The 16377-nt window shown below is 40.2% G+C and overlaps 1 protein-coding gene and 1 long non-coding RNA gene across 5 annotated transcripts in view; one reads left to right on the forward strand and one right to left on the reverse strand.

Moving 5' to 3' along the window:
• LOC106898718 (granulocyte-macrophage colony-stimulating factor receptor subunit alpha-like) overlaps positions 1-7284 on the forward strand; it is a 16578-nt gene extending 9294 nt beyond the window's left edge. The window contains 5 exon segments of the mRNA XM_014960131.1: positions 3121-3159; positions 4177-4306; positions 4742-4838; positions 5702-5783; positions 6956-7284. Of these exon segments, the coding sequence (XP_014815617.1) occupies positions 3121-3159; positions 4177-4306; positions 4742-4838; positions 5702-5783; positions 6956-7030 (423 nt within the window). The 3' untranslated portion in view covers positions 7031-7284.
• LOC106898719 lies at positions 1969-14024 on the reverse strand. Of its 4 annotated transcripts, none has more exons than XR_001413965.1 (5): positions 13903-14024; positions 11588-11816; positions 4949-5055; positions 4228-4294; positions 3169-3642 (listed from the first exon to the last, which is right to left on the reverse strand). It is a non-coding gene; the product is annotated as an uncharacterized LOC106898719 (long non-coding RNA). The 4 variants fall into 4 exon arrangements; XR_001413963.1 differs by lacking the exon at positions 3169-3642 and adding an exon at positions 3652-4129; XR_001413966.1 differs by lacking the exons at positions 3169-3642; positions 4228-4294 and adding an exon at positions 1969-2087.
• Between the last annotated feature and the right edge of the window lie 2353 nt (positions 14025-16377).

Genomic DNA, 16377 nt, shown 5'->3' on the forward strand with positions numbered 1-16377 from the left:
TGATACAGGCCAGGATGCTGTTGGCCTTCTTGGCCACCTGGGCACACTGCTGGCTCATGTTCAGCCGACAGTCGACCAACACCCCCAGGTCCTTTTCTGCCAGGCAGCTCTCCAGCCACTCTGCCCCCAGCCTGTAGCGCTGCATGGGGTTGTTGTGACCTAAGTGCAGGACCCAGCACTTGGTCTTATTGAAACTCATCCCGTTGGTCTCAGCCCATTGATCCAGCCTGTCCAGATCCCTCTGCAAGGCCTTTCTACCCTCCAGTGGGTTGACAGTGCCACCCAGCTTGGTGTCGTCTGCGAACTTACTGAGGGTGCACTCAATCCCCTTGTCCAGATCATTGATAAAGATGTTAAAGAGAATGGGTCCCAGTACCGAGCCCTGTGGGACACCACTCGTGACCAGCCACCAACTGGATTTGACTCCATTCACCACCACTCTCTGGGCCCGGCCCTCCGGCCAGTTTTTAACCCAGAGGAGAGTATACCCATCTAAGCCATGAGCAGCCAGTTTCTCCAGGAGGATACTGTGGGACACTGTATCAAAGGCTTTGCTGAAGTCCAGATAAACAACATCCACAGCCTTTCCTTCATCCAGCAAGTGGGTCACTTTGTCATAGAAGGAGATCAGGTTTGTCAAGCAGGACCTGTCCCTCATGAACCCGTGCTGGCTGGGCCTGATGACCTGAGCATCCTTCATGTGCTGCATAATGGCACTCAGGATGATCTGTTCCATGACCTTCCCAGGCACCGAGGTCACACTGACAGGCCTGTAGTTCTCTGGATCATCCTTCCGACCCTTCTTGTGGATGGGCGTCACATTTGCTAGACGCCAGTCGGCTGGGACCTCCCCAGTTTGCCAGGACTGCTGGTAAATGATGGAGAGTGGCTCCGCAAGCACTTCCACCAGCTCCCTCAGTACCCTCTGGTGAATCCCATCTGGGCCCATAGACTTGTTTGTGTCTAGGTGCTGGAGCAGGTCCCTCACCGCTTCCCTTTGGATTACAGGAGCTTCATTCTGCTCCCTGTCTTTATCTGCTGGCTCAGGGGTCTGGGTACTCAGGGGACACCCTACTCCACTACTAAAGACTGAGGCAAAAAAGGCATTCAGTACCTCAGCCTTCTCCTCATCCTTTGTCACTACGTTACCTCCCATATCCAATAGTGGAGGTTGTCCCGAGTGCTCCTCTTGCTACTAATATATTTATAGAAATTCTTTCTGTTGTTTTTAACATCCAAGGCCAAGTTAAGGTCAAGCTGGGCTTTGGCCTTTCTAATCTTTTCCCTACATAACTTTGCTACACCTTTATAATCTTCCTGAGTGGCCTGCCCCTTTTTCCAAAGGCCATAAACTCTCTTTTTTTCCCTGAGCTGTGACCCTATCTCTTTGTTTAGCCAGGCCGGTCTTTTCCCTCTACGGCTCACTTTACTGCGCAGAGGGACAGCCTGCGCCTGCCCTTTTAAGATTTCTTCCTTGAAAAACATCCAGCCTTCCTGGACTCCTTTTCCCTTCAGGGCTGCCTCCCAAGGGACTCTGTCAAGCAGACTCTTGAAAAGACCAAAGTCTGCCCTCCGAAGGCCATGATGGCAGTCCTGCTGGTTCCCCTTCTCACCTCCCTGAGAATTGAAAAATTTATCATTTCATGGTCACTTTGCCCCAGACAGCTTGGGATTGGGCTTGCGATTTCATAGATGACTTTTCTTGCAAGTCCAACTAACTGCTACAAAACTGCATTACTACTCCAAATACCTTAGCCTTTGCAGCAAAGAAAGCTTATAGAAAACTCTGTGTGACATCAGAATAAAAGTGCATTGCTGGCGCAATACATACTTAAAACATTTTAATATGTCTAATATTCAGTTTATAAAGAATATTCAATCAACACATAGTCTGAATTGTCTATCATATTTTTAATTATTATTAGCAGTTACTATTTATGTCGCTGTCCAGAATTCACTGTATTGCACGGGGTAATAGTTCAATGGCCAGACAAGTCTGGCAGTCCTTCTGCATCATCCTGGATCCTGGCCCCTGGCAAGCAACAGACCTCCATCACGTCAGGTCGGTAGATTAGTGCGACCATCCCCTGCAGAAGGGAGTCTCTTTTAACTATCATACACGTTTTCTCCTTCATTTTTTTAAACACAGTGCCCTTTAATACATCTCATCTTCCAAAATTTGCAAAAGACCATCTGTCCTTCTGGAACTCCACTTTCTGAAGTCTTCCATGACCTCATTGTTTTCATTTCTGATATTTTATTTTAGTGTAAGCACAAAAAAAAAGGGAGACTGTATTGTTGCACTTTCTCCTCGATTGATCCCAGTGCTTAAGCTAGTTTCTTTACAGATTCTAGAGGCTGTCCTGTACAGCAGCATGCTTTCCAAACTCATGTTCAGGTACCACATGAGAATGCAAACAGTTATTTGATAAAACATGTTTTGATTCATTTTATTTTGTTTTAAAATGGAGTGATACAGAATGCAAAATAATTTGAAAAATACATAACTGACAGGCCAATGGAGATTTTAAACTCTGCAGTCATAATTGTATGCGATCACTATACCAGGACAACATGGAAGTCACTATGGTTATTCAGAAGAGACAAGTGAATTTTATTCTATCAAATATATAGTTGGAGGGCAGCCTAAAATATCTGTGAATCCATGTCAGTCCTGAGTATTTTCACCTGAGGGAAAAGGAGGCAATATTTACATAGTATTTTCAATTAAATATAGTGACATTTATTGTAAAATATAAATATTAAATGTAAATTGAAAAGTTTATTTCACAGATTTTTATTTTTCTTTTTTCCTGGTGTCTGTAAGAATAAAGTTATAGTTTTCATTCAGATCAGATTTGCTTGTGTTTCAATTTAATCACCAATCTGAAATAAAATGTATTTCTCAGCTTTGGTTGTAGGAAAACAAATACTTTTCCATAGAAGGATCAGTTACTATATAAAATTAAAATTGTAGATTATTTATATAGTAGAAACTAAATCTTAGAAAAATTACTAGTTCGTATGAACAAACTGTCAAGTAGATAAGAAAGAGTAATGCAGAATAAACACAAAACAAGTAATCATAAAAATAAAATGTTTTTTTTTCTCAATTTACAGGATAACCCTGAGGGAGAACCCAGATATACTTCTATACAAGTAAGTTTGCTTATTCTATTAATCAGCAATACACGTTAGTTTCCTAGTCATTTGTGAAAAGTAAATAGGATGCAAATACCTCTAAGTCAGTATGTGTTCAATGTTCTATGTTTTACGGGATCTTTATTGATAAATTTCACGAATATGTCAAACTGCTAAATAATCATGACATATGTCTTTTTTTAAACATTCAAGAGCAGAACTTTATTATTACTCTGTAAGTATTTTGAAAAGCCTTCAATTTTACATTGTATTGTCTGCGTTCCCACTCAAATATTTGGATCAGAATTTGAAGTTACACATCAGTGAAAACAGAGAAAGGAAACACAGAGAAAACACCTCCTAGGAATTTAATTTTCTTTATGAAAAACAAAGACCACAGAAGGCCTTTGGGATCTTTTGGAATCCTTTGGGATGGAGGCTGTCCTCCAGGTATGCTGCACCTCATTCTAAGCGGTGCAGCTTGCACATCCCATCTGTATCCTGAAAGTATCCAAGAGTAAGCACATTTTAGTTAATTGTAGTAACAAGTATTGCAGTCTTGTACTTGTTTTACAGGTTTGTCTGGAAAGTTATGCTTTTCCTGAAAAGTCATAATGCAAAGACTGAGGAAGGTGAGGTGCATGCAGTTTATTCCTCAAATCCCTCAATTCTAGCAGTATTGAAATGAGACAATTCAAGGTGCTTTTCTACCTCTGACAATGGGCCAAGCGAAATTATCAATAGATCAGACTACATTGTAAGAAATTACAGGGTACAGTTTAAAGGACAAAAAGCTTCTAAACATAAATAGTTTACTGCGTGACAGGTTATTATTTAAAGGAGATACACAGATATGTACATATTATACACATAATAAACATGCTTATTTTTATTTTTTGCTTCTTAACAGCAGTTTACTTTAAAAAACAATGCTCTTCTACCCTTGTAAAAATTTCGCTGGTAAATGGCACTTGCATATTATCAACACCTAGACATGCAACAAAGAAAAACAACTCAGTTTTGCTTTGTTTTTAGGATGGGGGGCATAGGCACACATTTAAAAGAGCCAACAAGATAAAGAAGTACCTCTTGAAAATGAGAACAGCTGGCATTAGTTGCTACGTGAGCTCAGCCTGGGGCGAGTGGAGTGCACCTGTAGAGTTTGGTAAGAATGAAAATCCATCCCTCGGGCTACTCTAACCCTAGCCGTGTCCTGTTTACCTTACACACTGCTGCACATCTACGGACACACAGATATATACAGGCTTGGCAAACTTTTTGTTTCCCTCAACATTACTGAGAAGAAGAGGAGGAAGAGAATTAATACATCTCTTAACAGTCAGACATTAGAAATCAATACAGAAAGTTACACATTTGCAACTGAAGTGCATACCTGCTTACTACAGGGGACGGACAAACAGGCTCAATATCAATCCTTCCCAGCAGATGTTACTGCTAAGGTCCTAAATTAAATACCTGATTTTTATACCAAGTGATACTTTTCATACTGATATTGGCCAGCCAGTCACCAGAGTAGATGTTTGACACAGCTATGCATCTATTCCTCTTTATTAACAAAAATACTTTACTACTGTTTCAGGAAATGAAGAAATAATTTCTTCTTCAGTATGGATTTTAATTGTGGTAGCAATTGCGACACTCTTGGTGGCAATCACTGCAATTTTGTTCTGCAAAAGGTAAACTTAATTTATGCATTTATTTTATTTTGTGTGGGTAAGTGAAACATCTGGAGTTCTTAGATAAGATAGAGGTGTCTCTGTGGTATAGATAAAGCTTTTTCACTCACACTGTAGTAGAAATTAATCCAAATGAATGATCCTGATGCAGGTACTATAATGATGATGCCCAAAGTCCGTCCCCAGCTGATCCACACAGTTTTTTCCAGTGCCTCTCCTGTCAACGTGGCAAGGAGAGAAATTATATGCAATTACTTATATTAACAGTACAGCTGCTCTGAATATTTGCAAGGTAGACTGTCTACACACTAAGTTTTCTGATTTCTTGAACTGCTGAATTTATTGCAAACACACAGGTTGATTGTACTTACCTGTAAAGATTTTGCAATGGTGACTAGAATTGTCCTAGCAAACAACGTATCTGAGAACACATAAGCTAAGCAGCTTGCTTCTTGAAATAAATCATATAAATGAAACAGAAAGAAAAAGGATTTTCCACTATCATGCACTTTGTATGGAAATATACAATAATTCAGAGAAGATACTGTTCTTCAAAATTGTTAAAATTTTTACACGCACTTTTCACTGGTTGTAGTGACTTAAAGAGCAACACTATTTTGTTTACCTTTCAAAGAAGAAAATAACTACTAGCGAATCTTTAAACAAAAATGAAACTATTACCATCCAAATTCTTAGTGTTTTCCTGACATGTGTTCATTCTGTGCTGAAATCATCTATATTTTCATTTCTCTTCTGTCCTGGAAGAGGAAGAGTCCTTGAAGAGCTGCTTCAAGGGTGGAATGATTTTGATACATGACAGTTACTTAATTTTACTTTTCTATTCCATACCTTTTGATCTCCAGGACTGGCTGTTGGAAAGCAGCATTTCCAGAAATCCCAGAGCCAAAAAATGCATTTCATAGAATACCTGATACAAATCCAGAGGTATGTTCTCTTTCTATTTTATATTAAATGTGTGAAATATATGTGTGTGAACATACAAGACTCTACTGCAGGTATTTTTTAAATGATATGGAACTTAAGACAGAGAATAACTCTTCTCTTTGCCATATTTTGAGGAATTATGAGAGAAAATCAGCAGGCAAGTTTATTGAGGGAAGTCAAATTTAGTGCTCTTCCAGATACAGAGGGTTTCTCCCATTCCAGTCTCACAGATGCAGGGGCTGATGCCCCAGGTCCAGGCAGCAGCAAGGGCTTTCCCAACACAAAGCACACACAGAGAGGACACTAATGCAGCCAGCCACAAAAAGCAGCAACAGGTGCCTTTATCAGCACCACATCAATACTACCAGCAGTCACATAAATAGGGTTGCAGACATCCCAGTCCTCCTGCTCATCTGCAGCTGAGCAGGGCTGAAGTTTGTCAGTGAGACGTGCCTACACTCTCACTCTCTTCATCCACCACAGCCACAAATTCATGAGCTCCTCACATATGGTCTCTCTGTCTGGACCCTGGGTCCCCCCAGCAGGTCACCAGCTCTCACCGTGGGTCTCTCCAGGTGCAGGTCTCTCCTACTCACCTACTAGTCCAGCGTCAATTACGTTTGCTAGCAAGTTAGACATACAGGATAGAAAGCAAGGTGACACAGAAAACAGTCCAAAATAGGATTTTGTAAGGTTGCAGTGGTCACACTCAGCGTTTCACCAGACCAGCATACCAACCAGCAGCTCACTTGTGCCCTTTTCTTTTCCAGCAGTTCATCATGTTACGTGCAGAAGTTTCTCATGGTGTGCTCAGTTAGCTAAACTTCAGGCCAATGTGTACCGATCTATTTTCACACCTTAACAAAGATAATGCTTTTGTATTAATTCATTTGAGATGATATGCAATAATCTGCCTGGTGCACTGGAGAAAAACACACATTCTCCCTGTTCACTTCCAGAGCAGTCAAAAGTCATGTCTCAGCATTACAAAGTGCTGAAACTTCACTGTTAGGTCCAGCTAATGAAAGCTTATCAGCTAAGAAAACAAGAAGTTAAATATTTCTATAAAATATGCAATGGCAGTTGAAATACTCTCAGAATTGTAAGTAAGTAAGTAGGGGCTGAGCTAACTTTGTGTATAAAACTAATGGAAGCTTTTATTTTCCTTTCAGCTGATGGGGAGCAAAATTCAGTCACTGACATCTGAAAATGAACAGATAATATTAGTTGTTGACGCAGTGAAATAACCAAGAAAAACGGAGGAGTTTGAAAGTGCATTTCTTAGCTCAGGCAACTGTATATTCTTGTGGAAAGTCTGGAATAAAATATAGTTTTCCTTCACTTTCCTCCTTTTCTTGGCAAAAAAATAGCAGTGCATCCAAGAGAGAATAATACGTCACATGTGAGTGTTTTTTAAATGTCATTGTATTTGCTTTTAATTTTGGCTAATTTTAAGTTTTTAGGTAACTTATATTTGTGGGATACCTTCCATTTTGTGAATATGATTGAAATTTTGTTTACCTTTCAAAGAAGAAAATAACTACTAGCGAATCTTTAAACAAAAATGAAACTATTACCATCCAAATTCTTAGTGTTTTCCTGACATGTGTTCATTCTGTGCTGAAATCATCTATATTTTCATTTCTCTTCTGTCCTGGAAGAGGAAGAGTCCTTGAAGAGCTGCTTCAAGGGTGGAATGATTTTGATACATGACAGTTACTTAATTTTACTTTTCTATTCCATACCTTTTGATCTCCAGGACTGGCTGTTGGAAAGCAGCATTTCCAGAAATCCCAGAGCCAAAAAATGCATTTCATAGAATACCTGATACAAATCCAGAGGTATGTTCTCTTTCTATTTTATATTAAATGTGTGAAATATATGTGTGTGAACATACAAGACTCTACTGCAGGTATTTTTTAAATGATATGGAACTTAAGACAGAGAATAACTCTTCTCTTTGCCATATTTTGAGGAATTATGAGAGAAAATCAGCAGGCAAGTTTATTGAGGGAAGTCAAATTTAGTGCTCTTCCAGATACAGAGGGTTTCTCCCATTCCAGTCTCACAGATGCAGGGGCTGATGCCCCAGGTCCAGGCAGCAGCAAGGGCTTTCCCAACACAAAGCACACACAGAGAGGACACTAATGCAGCCAGCCACAAAAAGCAGCAACAGGTGCCTTTATCAGCACCACATCAATACTACCAGCAGTCACATAAATAGGGTTGCAGACATCCCAGTCCTCCTGCTCATCTGCAGCTGAGCAGGGCTGAAGTTTGTCAGTGAGACGTGCCTACACTCTCACTCTCTTCATCCACCACAGCCACAAATTCATGAGCTCCTCACATATGGTCTCTCTGTCTGGACCCTGGGTCCCCCCAGCAGGTCACCAGCTCTCACCGTGGGTCTCTCCAGGTGCAGGTCTCTCCTACTCACCTACTAGTCCAGCGTCAATTACGTTTGCTAGCAAGTTAGACATACAGGATAGAAAGCAAGGTGACACAGAAAACAGTCCAAAATAGGATTTTGTAAGGTTGCAGTGGTCACACTCAGCGTTTCACCAGACCAGCATACCAACCAGCAGCTCACTTGTGCCCTTTTCTTTTCCAGCAGTTCATCATGTTACGTGCAGAAGTTTCTCATGGTGTGCTCAGTTAGCTAAACTTCAGGCCAATGTGTACCGATCTATTTTCACACCTTAACAAAGATAATGCTTTTGTATTAATTCATTTGAGATGATATGCAATAATCTGCCTGGTGCACTGGAGAAAAACACACATTCTCCCTGTTCACTTCCAGAACAGTCAAAAGTCATGTCTCAGCATTACAAAGTGCTGAAACTTCACTGTTAGGTCCAGCTAATGAAAGCTTATCAGCTAAGAAAACAAGAAGTTAAATATTTCTATAAAATATGCAATGGCAGTTGAAATACTCTCAGAATTGTAAGTAAGTAAGTAGGGGCTGAGCTAACTTTGTGTATAAAACTAATGGAAGCTTTTATTTTCCTTTCAGCTGATGGGGAGCAAAATTCAGTCACTGACATCTGAAAATGAACAGATAATATTAGTTGTTGACGCAGTGAAATAACCAAGAAAAACGGAGGAGTTTGAAAGTGCATTTCTTAGCTCAGGCAACTGTATATTCTTGTGGAAAGTCTGGAATAAAATATAGTTTTCCTTCACTTTCCTCCTTTTCTTGGCAAAAAAATAGCAGTGCATCCAAGAGAGAATAATACGTCACATGTGAGTGTTTTTTAAATGTCATTGTATTTGCTTTTAATTTTGGCTAATTTTAAGTTTTTAGGTAACTTATATTTGTGGGATACCTTCCATTTTGTGAATATGATTGAAATATTTCAGTCAAGAAATAACAATGTTACAAAGCAAAAGTGATGTTTTTCATTTAAGGAAATACAGTGCATTTGTATGATACAAAAAAGAATACGAATTAATTTAATGAGACAAATAAAAATTAAAAAAAAATATTTATTGTGCCTGAATGCCCTTGTTCTACTGTCAAGAACGGGCCTATTCATACCTGAAGTTTCCTCGAGTCTCTTAAAGTACACATGGGCAACTAGAAAATTGAGAACAGGATTGAAAGCAGGCTGACACATTGAGTGGTGGCCTGTAATCAACGTGAATCTCAAAGGACATAAGTGTGTTTAAAACCTTTAACTAATCCTAGAGCTTAAGTGTGTTACTTAAAAGTTAAGAGATCAGCCACTATTACCTTGATATCAGCCCAGAATTTACTCCTGTAGGCATCTAGCTCTTTATGTTCTTAATGCTTACTTGTGGTTCTACTACTTTCACTCATTACTCTTTAACCTCTTAGTATTTTAAAATTTTCAGTGCGTGACTCAGTTAATCTCTGCGTCCCTTTGTTCAGAGACCTTTTCTACTCAGCTGGACAATAATTTTTCCCCTTTGTTCAGAGGCCTTTTCTACTCAGCTGGACAATAATTTTTCAGAGCCATAGGGTTAAGACAAGGTACTGGGAAAACAGCCCAGGCTCTTCTTGAATGTAGTGTCTGCTTATGAGCAATGCTCCTCAAGGGTCAATGCTGAGACTCATAGTGTTTAGTACTAACAGTAACTTGGAGAATGGGTTGAAATGCAGCCTTAGCAAGACTGGGGCTCTGCCTGATATAATGGAGGGTAGGCCTGCTATTCAGAGGGCTCTTGAACAGAGCTGAAGAAATGAGCTATTAGGAACCTCCTGAAGCAAATGCAAATCAGAGCCATAGGGTTAAGACAAGGTACTGGGAAAACAGCCCAGGCTCTTCTTGAATGTAGTGTCTGCTTATGAGCAATGCTCCTCAAGGGTCAATGCTGAGACTCATAGTGTTTAGTACTAACAGTAACTTGGAGAATGGGTTGAAATGCAGCCTTAGCAAGACTGGGGCTCTGCCTGATATAATGGAGGGTAGGCCTGCTATTCAGAGGGCTCTTGAACAGAGCTGAAGAAATGAGCTATTAGGAACCTCCTGAAGCAAATGCAAAGATGAATACCTGGGAAAAACTAACTGCATATATCCTAGAGAATGGCTGGCTGACAGGTCTACAGAAAAGGCTCTGAAGTCCTGGTGGTGCTTCCTTATGGTAATTAAAAATACCCACACGCTAGGCTATACTGGGAGGAGTTGGCCCACCAGGTCAAGGACAGTGATTATTCCATCTACTCAGCACTCATTTGTCTGCACATGCAGTTCCGTGTCCAGATTTCAGCCTTCTAGTACAAGAAAGACAGTGACAAACTGGGTAACTTCAGCACTGGAGCACCAAGAAGATTATGGGGATCTGAAGGAACTGGGATTTTTCAGCCTGAAGAACAGAAGATAAGTGGATCTACTGCTGTCTTACACTGCATGTAAAGGAAACAGAACAGACTTGTCCGGGAGTTGCACAGTGTGAGGAAGAGAGGGAGCAGTCACAAGTTGCAGCAAGATAAAGTCCAATTTGATATAAGTAAAAAGTATGATTTACAGGTGAGAGAGGTTGGGTGGTCTCTGGAACGGGTGCTTAGAGAGGCTATGAAATCTCCATCCTTGGATATATTCAAAGTACAACTGGACAAGCAGATGGATCTGACATTGAAGTTGGCTCTGCTTTAAGTGAGAGGTTGGACTCAATGACCTTCAGAGGTACATTCCAATATAAATATTTCTCTAAATATTTCTTTAAATGGCTCTTGTCAAAACTGGCAAGCCTTTCTAAGTCCCTGTTGTGAAATAATGGTACCCACTTGTACACTTAAGGTAACAAGGTAAGCTGGAGTCATATGTGAACTGGTACAGTTGTCTAGAGAACTGCTTAACAGATGCCTCTTCCACGTGGACAATAGGGCTTGACTCAGAAGGACCTTGTTTCTTTTCAGTCCTAGATGTCAGTTTGAGCCAGCACTTCTTTTTCATTTCCTGGTGCATTCTCTACCTAATATATAGCCTCAGGTTTAGGGCTTGGGGAAGCACAGGAAAGTCCAGCATTGGAAAAGATGAGGTGCTCAGGTAACTCATGTGTTTAGGTGATCCCTCTGAGGTAGGAAAAGGAATAATGTCCTTAGAGCCAGTTCTTCATTTTCTGTTTCAGTCACTGGGAGGGCCTTTTGTCTCTCATGAATCCCAAAAGGTGTACTAGTCTTTGCAGTCGGAAAGCATGATAAATCATGATTCTTATTCAAAGGAGAAAGAACTGAGGTGCAGTAGCAAAAGGGGAGTGTTTAGGTCTTCTCATTGTGGAGGAATGTAACTCATCTCGATAATATACTCATTTTTATACAGATGTAGGAAAGAGTTTCTCACCTTCTGATCCAACGATGCTACAGACCAAGTAATTTCAGAATTATGTAGACCATTATCAGCAGGGAAAGAGACTAGACTGGTGAGAACTTTTGTCCTTTTTAGGGTTTGGACTTCTCCAATGGCATTTACAGTTCCCAGTATAAGGTGAGATACAGTTGGAGAAAGCAGCCTGAGGAGGCCTAGATTCTTCTGAATATTGGAGGGCTCTCAGATTTATGAAGTATCATATCTGCACAGAACAACAAATACATGTATTCTCTGGAAAATGCAACACCTAATGCTGAGACTTTAAGACAAGCAGAGACTTATAATTCTGTTTGAGATAGATCAGACACTTGTGCACACAGCAATGGTTCATCTCAAAGGATTGGTGCATTAGATTTGGACCTACTGCTTTTCTTCTCTTCCATTTTCTATGGGAAGTGTAAGCCCAACCTCTGTTCTTACAGGTTCACTCCTGAAAAACGTATAAGCTTTTTTTCCAGAAAAATATTTCTATTTCTGTTGTTGGCCATGTGTGTCTGATGTGTCCTTACCTTACCATAAATTCATTTCTGTTGATGGAGCACTTTTGAAAGGGCTAGCAACAGCCTTTTCAGATAAGTGACAAACATAAGGGAAGCATTTCTAAAGAGATGTGAGTAGCGATGTCTTCTGGGATATTTTTCTTGATGTAGGTTCAGTTAGGCCATTTTCCCAGAAGCTTGCAAGACCTAAGATTTCCTTTGTCACGTATCAAATTTGAGATAGTGTTCTGCAGTAGAAGCCCTGCTTTAGTGTTGCTGTGTAGAGTAAAATCCATACTGCCTGTTTTCTCTGCTTAGAGCACTAGTATCTAAATGTGGCAGGCTTGAGAAGCTTGGCTACTAAATTTTAGAGTTAGCTGATGGTGGCAGCCAGTGTCTCCAATTGAGTCTAAGAAAACTGTTACCATTTCAGCCCTTAATATTCTCATCCTTTCCTGATAATACTGGCTCAGGTTCTGCTTGTACTTTTACTTAATCAGATGTGGATACTCTTTCCGGTGCTAAGTTGCTGGGTTTCTTTACACTCTTGCTTTGCTGGATCCCTAGACTAAGCAGCTCATGCAATTTGTCAGCATAAGTGGTTTCAGAAGAAATTCTATCCTGCAGGTGGTGTCTTCACTGTTCCAGAGGGCAGGTGGAGTTTTGTCATGCTCAGATGATGCAACCTCCCAAGTCAAGCATTTTTAGACCAGATGGAAAAATATTTGGAAATTTATCATATAGCAACAGCAATATACAGGGGCATAAAGGTATCAGAGTAAAATGTCCAGCCAGCCAATTCAGCACTTCAGCATGTTAGGATTATTGATATTTTTTTTCATCGTATGTGCAAATTTATATTTTTCTACATTGTACAAGAGATTGGCATTTCATCTGCCAATGTATCATTCAGGAACTCACTATTACTAGGTTATTGAACTTCCTCACATTCATCTTTGGTTTCTATTATCCCAAACTACTTGTAACGATTTATCCATGTGAGAATCCTCCTGTTATCTCAAGGCAGCTTAGACTTTTCTCCTGGTTTAACAATGTGATACTGAGTTTTTTCAATGCCCTTTGACTGGCACTTCATTTTGAGCATGATCTTGATCAAAAGTCCCAGCATGACAACATCCTTGAGGGCACCAAAAACTCACTGATACCTTCTGCTGTCACCTTACCTCCTTTAAAAATCTTTTAATATACCTTGATCATCTATTTGTTCAATGGTTTCTGATAAGATTCATTTTGGGGGGAAATGATTTATTATCAGATTTCTTTTATTCTTTTTACATATTGTTCCATAAAAAATGCTTATGTGTCTAATGTTGCTCTTGTATTAGTCTTGTCAGAATTCACATGCTTTCCTGTATTCTGTCTATGGAAAGGGCTCCAACTCATTGACAAATATCTTCCTATTTTGTACAGGCTACCTCATCCTTTTACTGTGGTAAACCAGGAGCAAGGAGGTTTTTCTTTTAAAGAGGCAAAAAAACCTACTATTTGATGTGTTCGTATTATGAATGGGACCCAAAGAATACATTTCAATGTTTGATTTTACTGTGTGGGAACAAATCAGAGGGGGCATAGCCATGTCTTCATCCCATACAGCCATAGTGGCACCACATGTGAAGGCTTTGTAGAATTAAAGAATATCAGGTAACAATTCTACAGAATAACAGTATTATCAGTACTTGGCAAAAATCTAATTTCTGCATCCCTTCAACAACTTAAGCCCTTGTAAGAGCTAAGTAGTCAGTAGAGATCATGAGGTCGGCACAGAAGACAAGAAGCAAATACCCTCACCTCATGGGGTGTCTCCTGACACCCTTGACAGAGATCAGGAGCACGGCAACAAACTATATTTTACTGGTATCATTTGATTTCTGGACTCCTTTGGGAACGAAGCGTATTCCAGCAAGGAAGTTGGAATCTGAGCAGGTAATTGGAGAACACAGGCAAAACTTCCACCTTTGGTTAATATTTAATTGCATACAAGGCTCAGCCTTGATCTGGAGTTATATCAAAAGAGTCTTATCACCTGAATCCCCAGTTTGCATGGTCGGTCAGTGAACCACCCCCTGGTTCCCATCTGAAGATGTAGTGCTGGAAGATCACCATGATTTCTAAGGTGATCTTAAGGCTCAAAAAAAAAAATGCTCAGCAATTTCCCCGTTTAATGGAATTAGCTTTTGAGCACACTTTCACAAGGAAAGGAAGATTATCCTCTGAGTAGCTCCACTACTTGTGATAACTCATATATCTTGCTGCTCCTTTTGGTCTCTGAGATTCAGATTTTGGAGGTCTCCCAATGTTTTCCTTAATTGGGTGAGGAATCACTGAAATATTATGCTTTAGTGTAAAATTGCTTTTCTCTTTGAGACCTCGAAGGCTTAGATTACTATACTAGAAATCTGAACAGAGCTATTACACCAGTTTTATAATGACGCTGGACATTTGATTATTAGACTGAATACTCCCAGGACTACTTGCTTACACTAAGGCCAACTGGCATGTTAGAGCCCAGATACATTTTATTAAACTCCAAAAGAAGATGGACATGTGCAAACTGCCTTTAGAAATTAGCCCTGACCTGAGCTAACCTCTGGACTATTTCCAGGAGTTGTTCAGGACATTGCTTGCAAATTCTGGCCAAATCAGTGCTGGGAACAGTTGTTCCTGGAATCTTTCCAGCACTGGGGAGCCTTCCAGTTACCAGTGCAGCCAGGGGCAATCTACCACCCTGTCCAGCTTCTACTGGAGCTGTGTGCAAACAGCCCTTGGCACACCTACTGCCTTTGACAAAGTTAATGATTGCCTTTTGGTCAAAGACTTGCCCGGGAAGCTTTTTGCAGCAGATCAGAACAAGGTCAATTTCTTAATGAGGGTAAATTCATGCTGGACACACATGCAAACCATCTCTGTATTTCTTTTACTACGCAGCAGTGGCCAGAGCTGAAATGCTCACAATCACCTCCTAAAAGAGTGATGGGGCTATATTAGACTACTCTGGTTTATACAACCTTTCATGATATCTTTCCTCTTGGGCAAAACTGCCAGAGTGAAGCATAATTTGGGTCTAATCCACCAAAACATACCCATGAGATATTGACCATTCATTTTCTCCCTGTAGGGAAGGGAATAGGAATATATAATAAAGACAATATCAAGACACTCAAGAGATGTTAAATAGATGCTAGACAAACTCCGTATTTGTTTCCTGTTTTCTCCTGGGAAGACGTAACATACTTCAACTTGTTCAGGAAAGGTATTGCACTCATGTTCAAAAAAAGGCCAAAGTTCAACCCAGAGAAATATCAGCCTGGGAAACTCATGGTGTGAGTCCTCATGGAGCACATTTCTGGACACATTATGAAGAAGGTCACTGGGAACAGTAAGTATGATTTTACCAAGGGTGTATTCAAGAGACAAGTCAGATAACACAGGAGTTTATCCTGGGACCTATCCAGTTTAACCTTTTTATCAATGGCCTGGAGGAGGCGATGAAGTGCATTGTCCTCACATTTGCAGAGGACACCAAGTTGAGGTGACTGGCTGATTTGCTCATGATGAGGGCTGCCATCTGCTGGTCCTGTCTAGACACAGACAGGATGAAGGAGCAGTCCAAAAAGAACTGTGAAATCATCTACTACTCACTTGAATTTACATTGTCCAGAAGAGGGAAATGTGAAAAAATATGACGTTATTTTAAAATAACTTTTTTGAAAACAGCGTTTTGAAAAATTGTCCTGTGCATGTCCTAGTATTCTGTGATTTACAGCCACCCTTCTTGGTCTGTTACAAAAGAGCTTCATACAACATTTGACAACTTCTTGAAGGTTATGAACACAATTGTTCCATCTACTCCTTTCTTATGAAAGGTTGGTAACATTTCTGAAGTTTTTATTAGCCTGGAGCTTTTCTTGGAGCTCCTCCTAATGCTGCAAATATTAATGCTAACTGAGATGTTATTATTAACAGATTTTTCAGACCATGTAGAGTGGATTTTCTGTCTTTTATTTATGACAAGCTATTCATTAATTCACCAGCAACATCTACAACAACAGTGTAGAATACCACCTGCAAGACATCCCAGCAGACCACCCCACACCTGTGGACCAAGTGCTCTTGTGCTGGAAGGGACTGTTTTGGGAGAACTGGAGAGGTTTCTGCCCACCCCTGACTATTCTTGGGAGAGTCTCAGCCACTCACGTTGCCAATATTGAACTAGAATGAATCACAGAAAAGCACATAAACAAAACCAAAATCATTGCTGGCTTC

This window comes from Calidris pugnax, unplaced genomic scaffold, assembly GCF_001431845.1.
Source record: "Calidris pugnax isolate Ruff unplaced genomic scaffold, ASM143184v1 scaffold188, whole genome shotgun sequence".
In the NCBI taxonomy this organism is placed as follows: domain Eukaryota; kingdom Metazoa; phylum Chordata; class Aves; order Charadriiformes; family Scolopacidae; genus Calidris; species Calidris pugnax.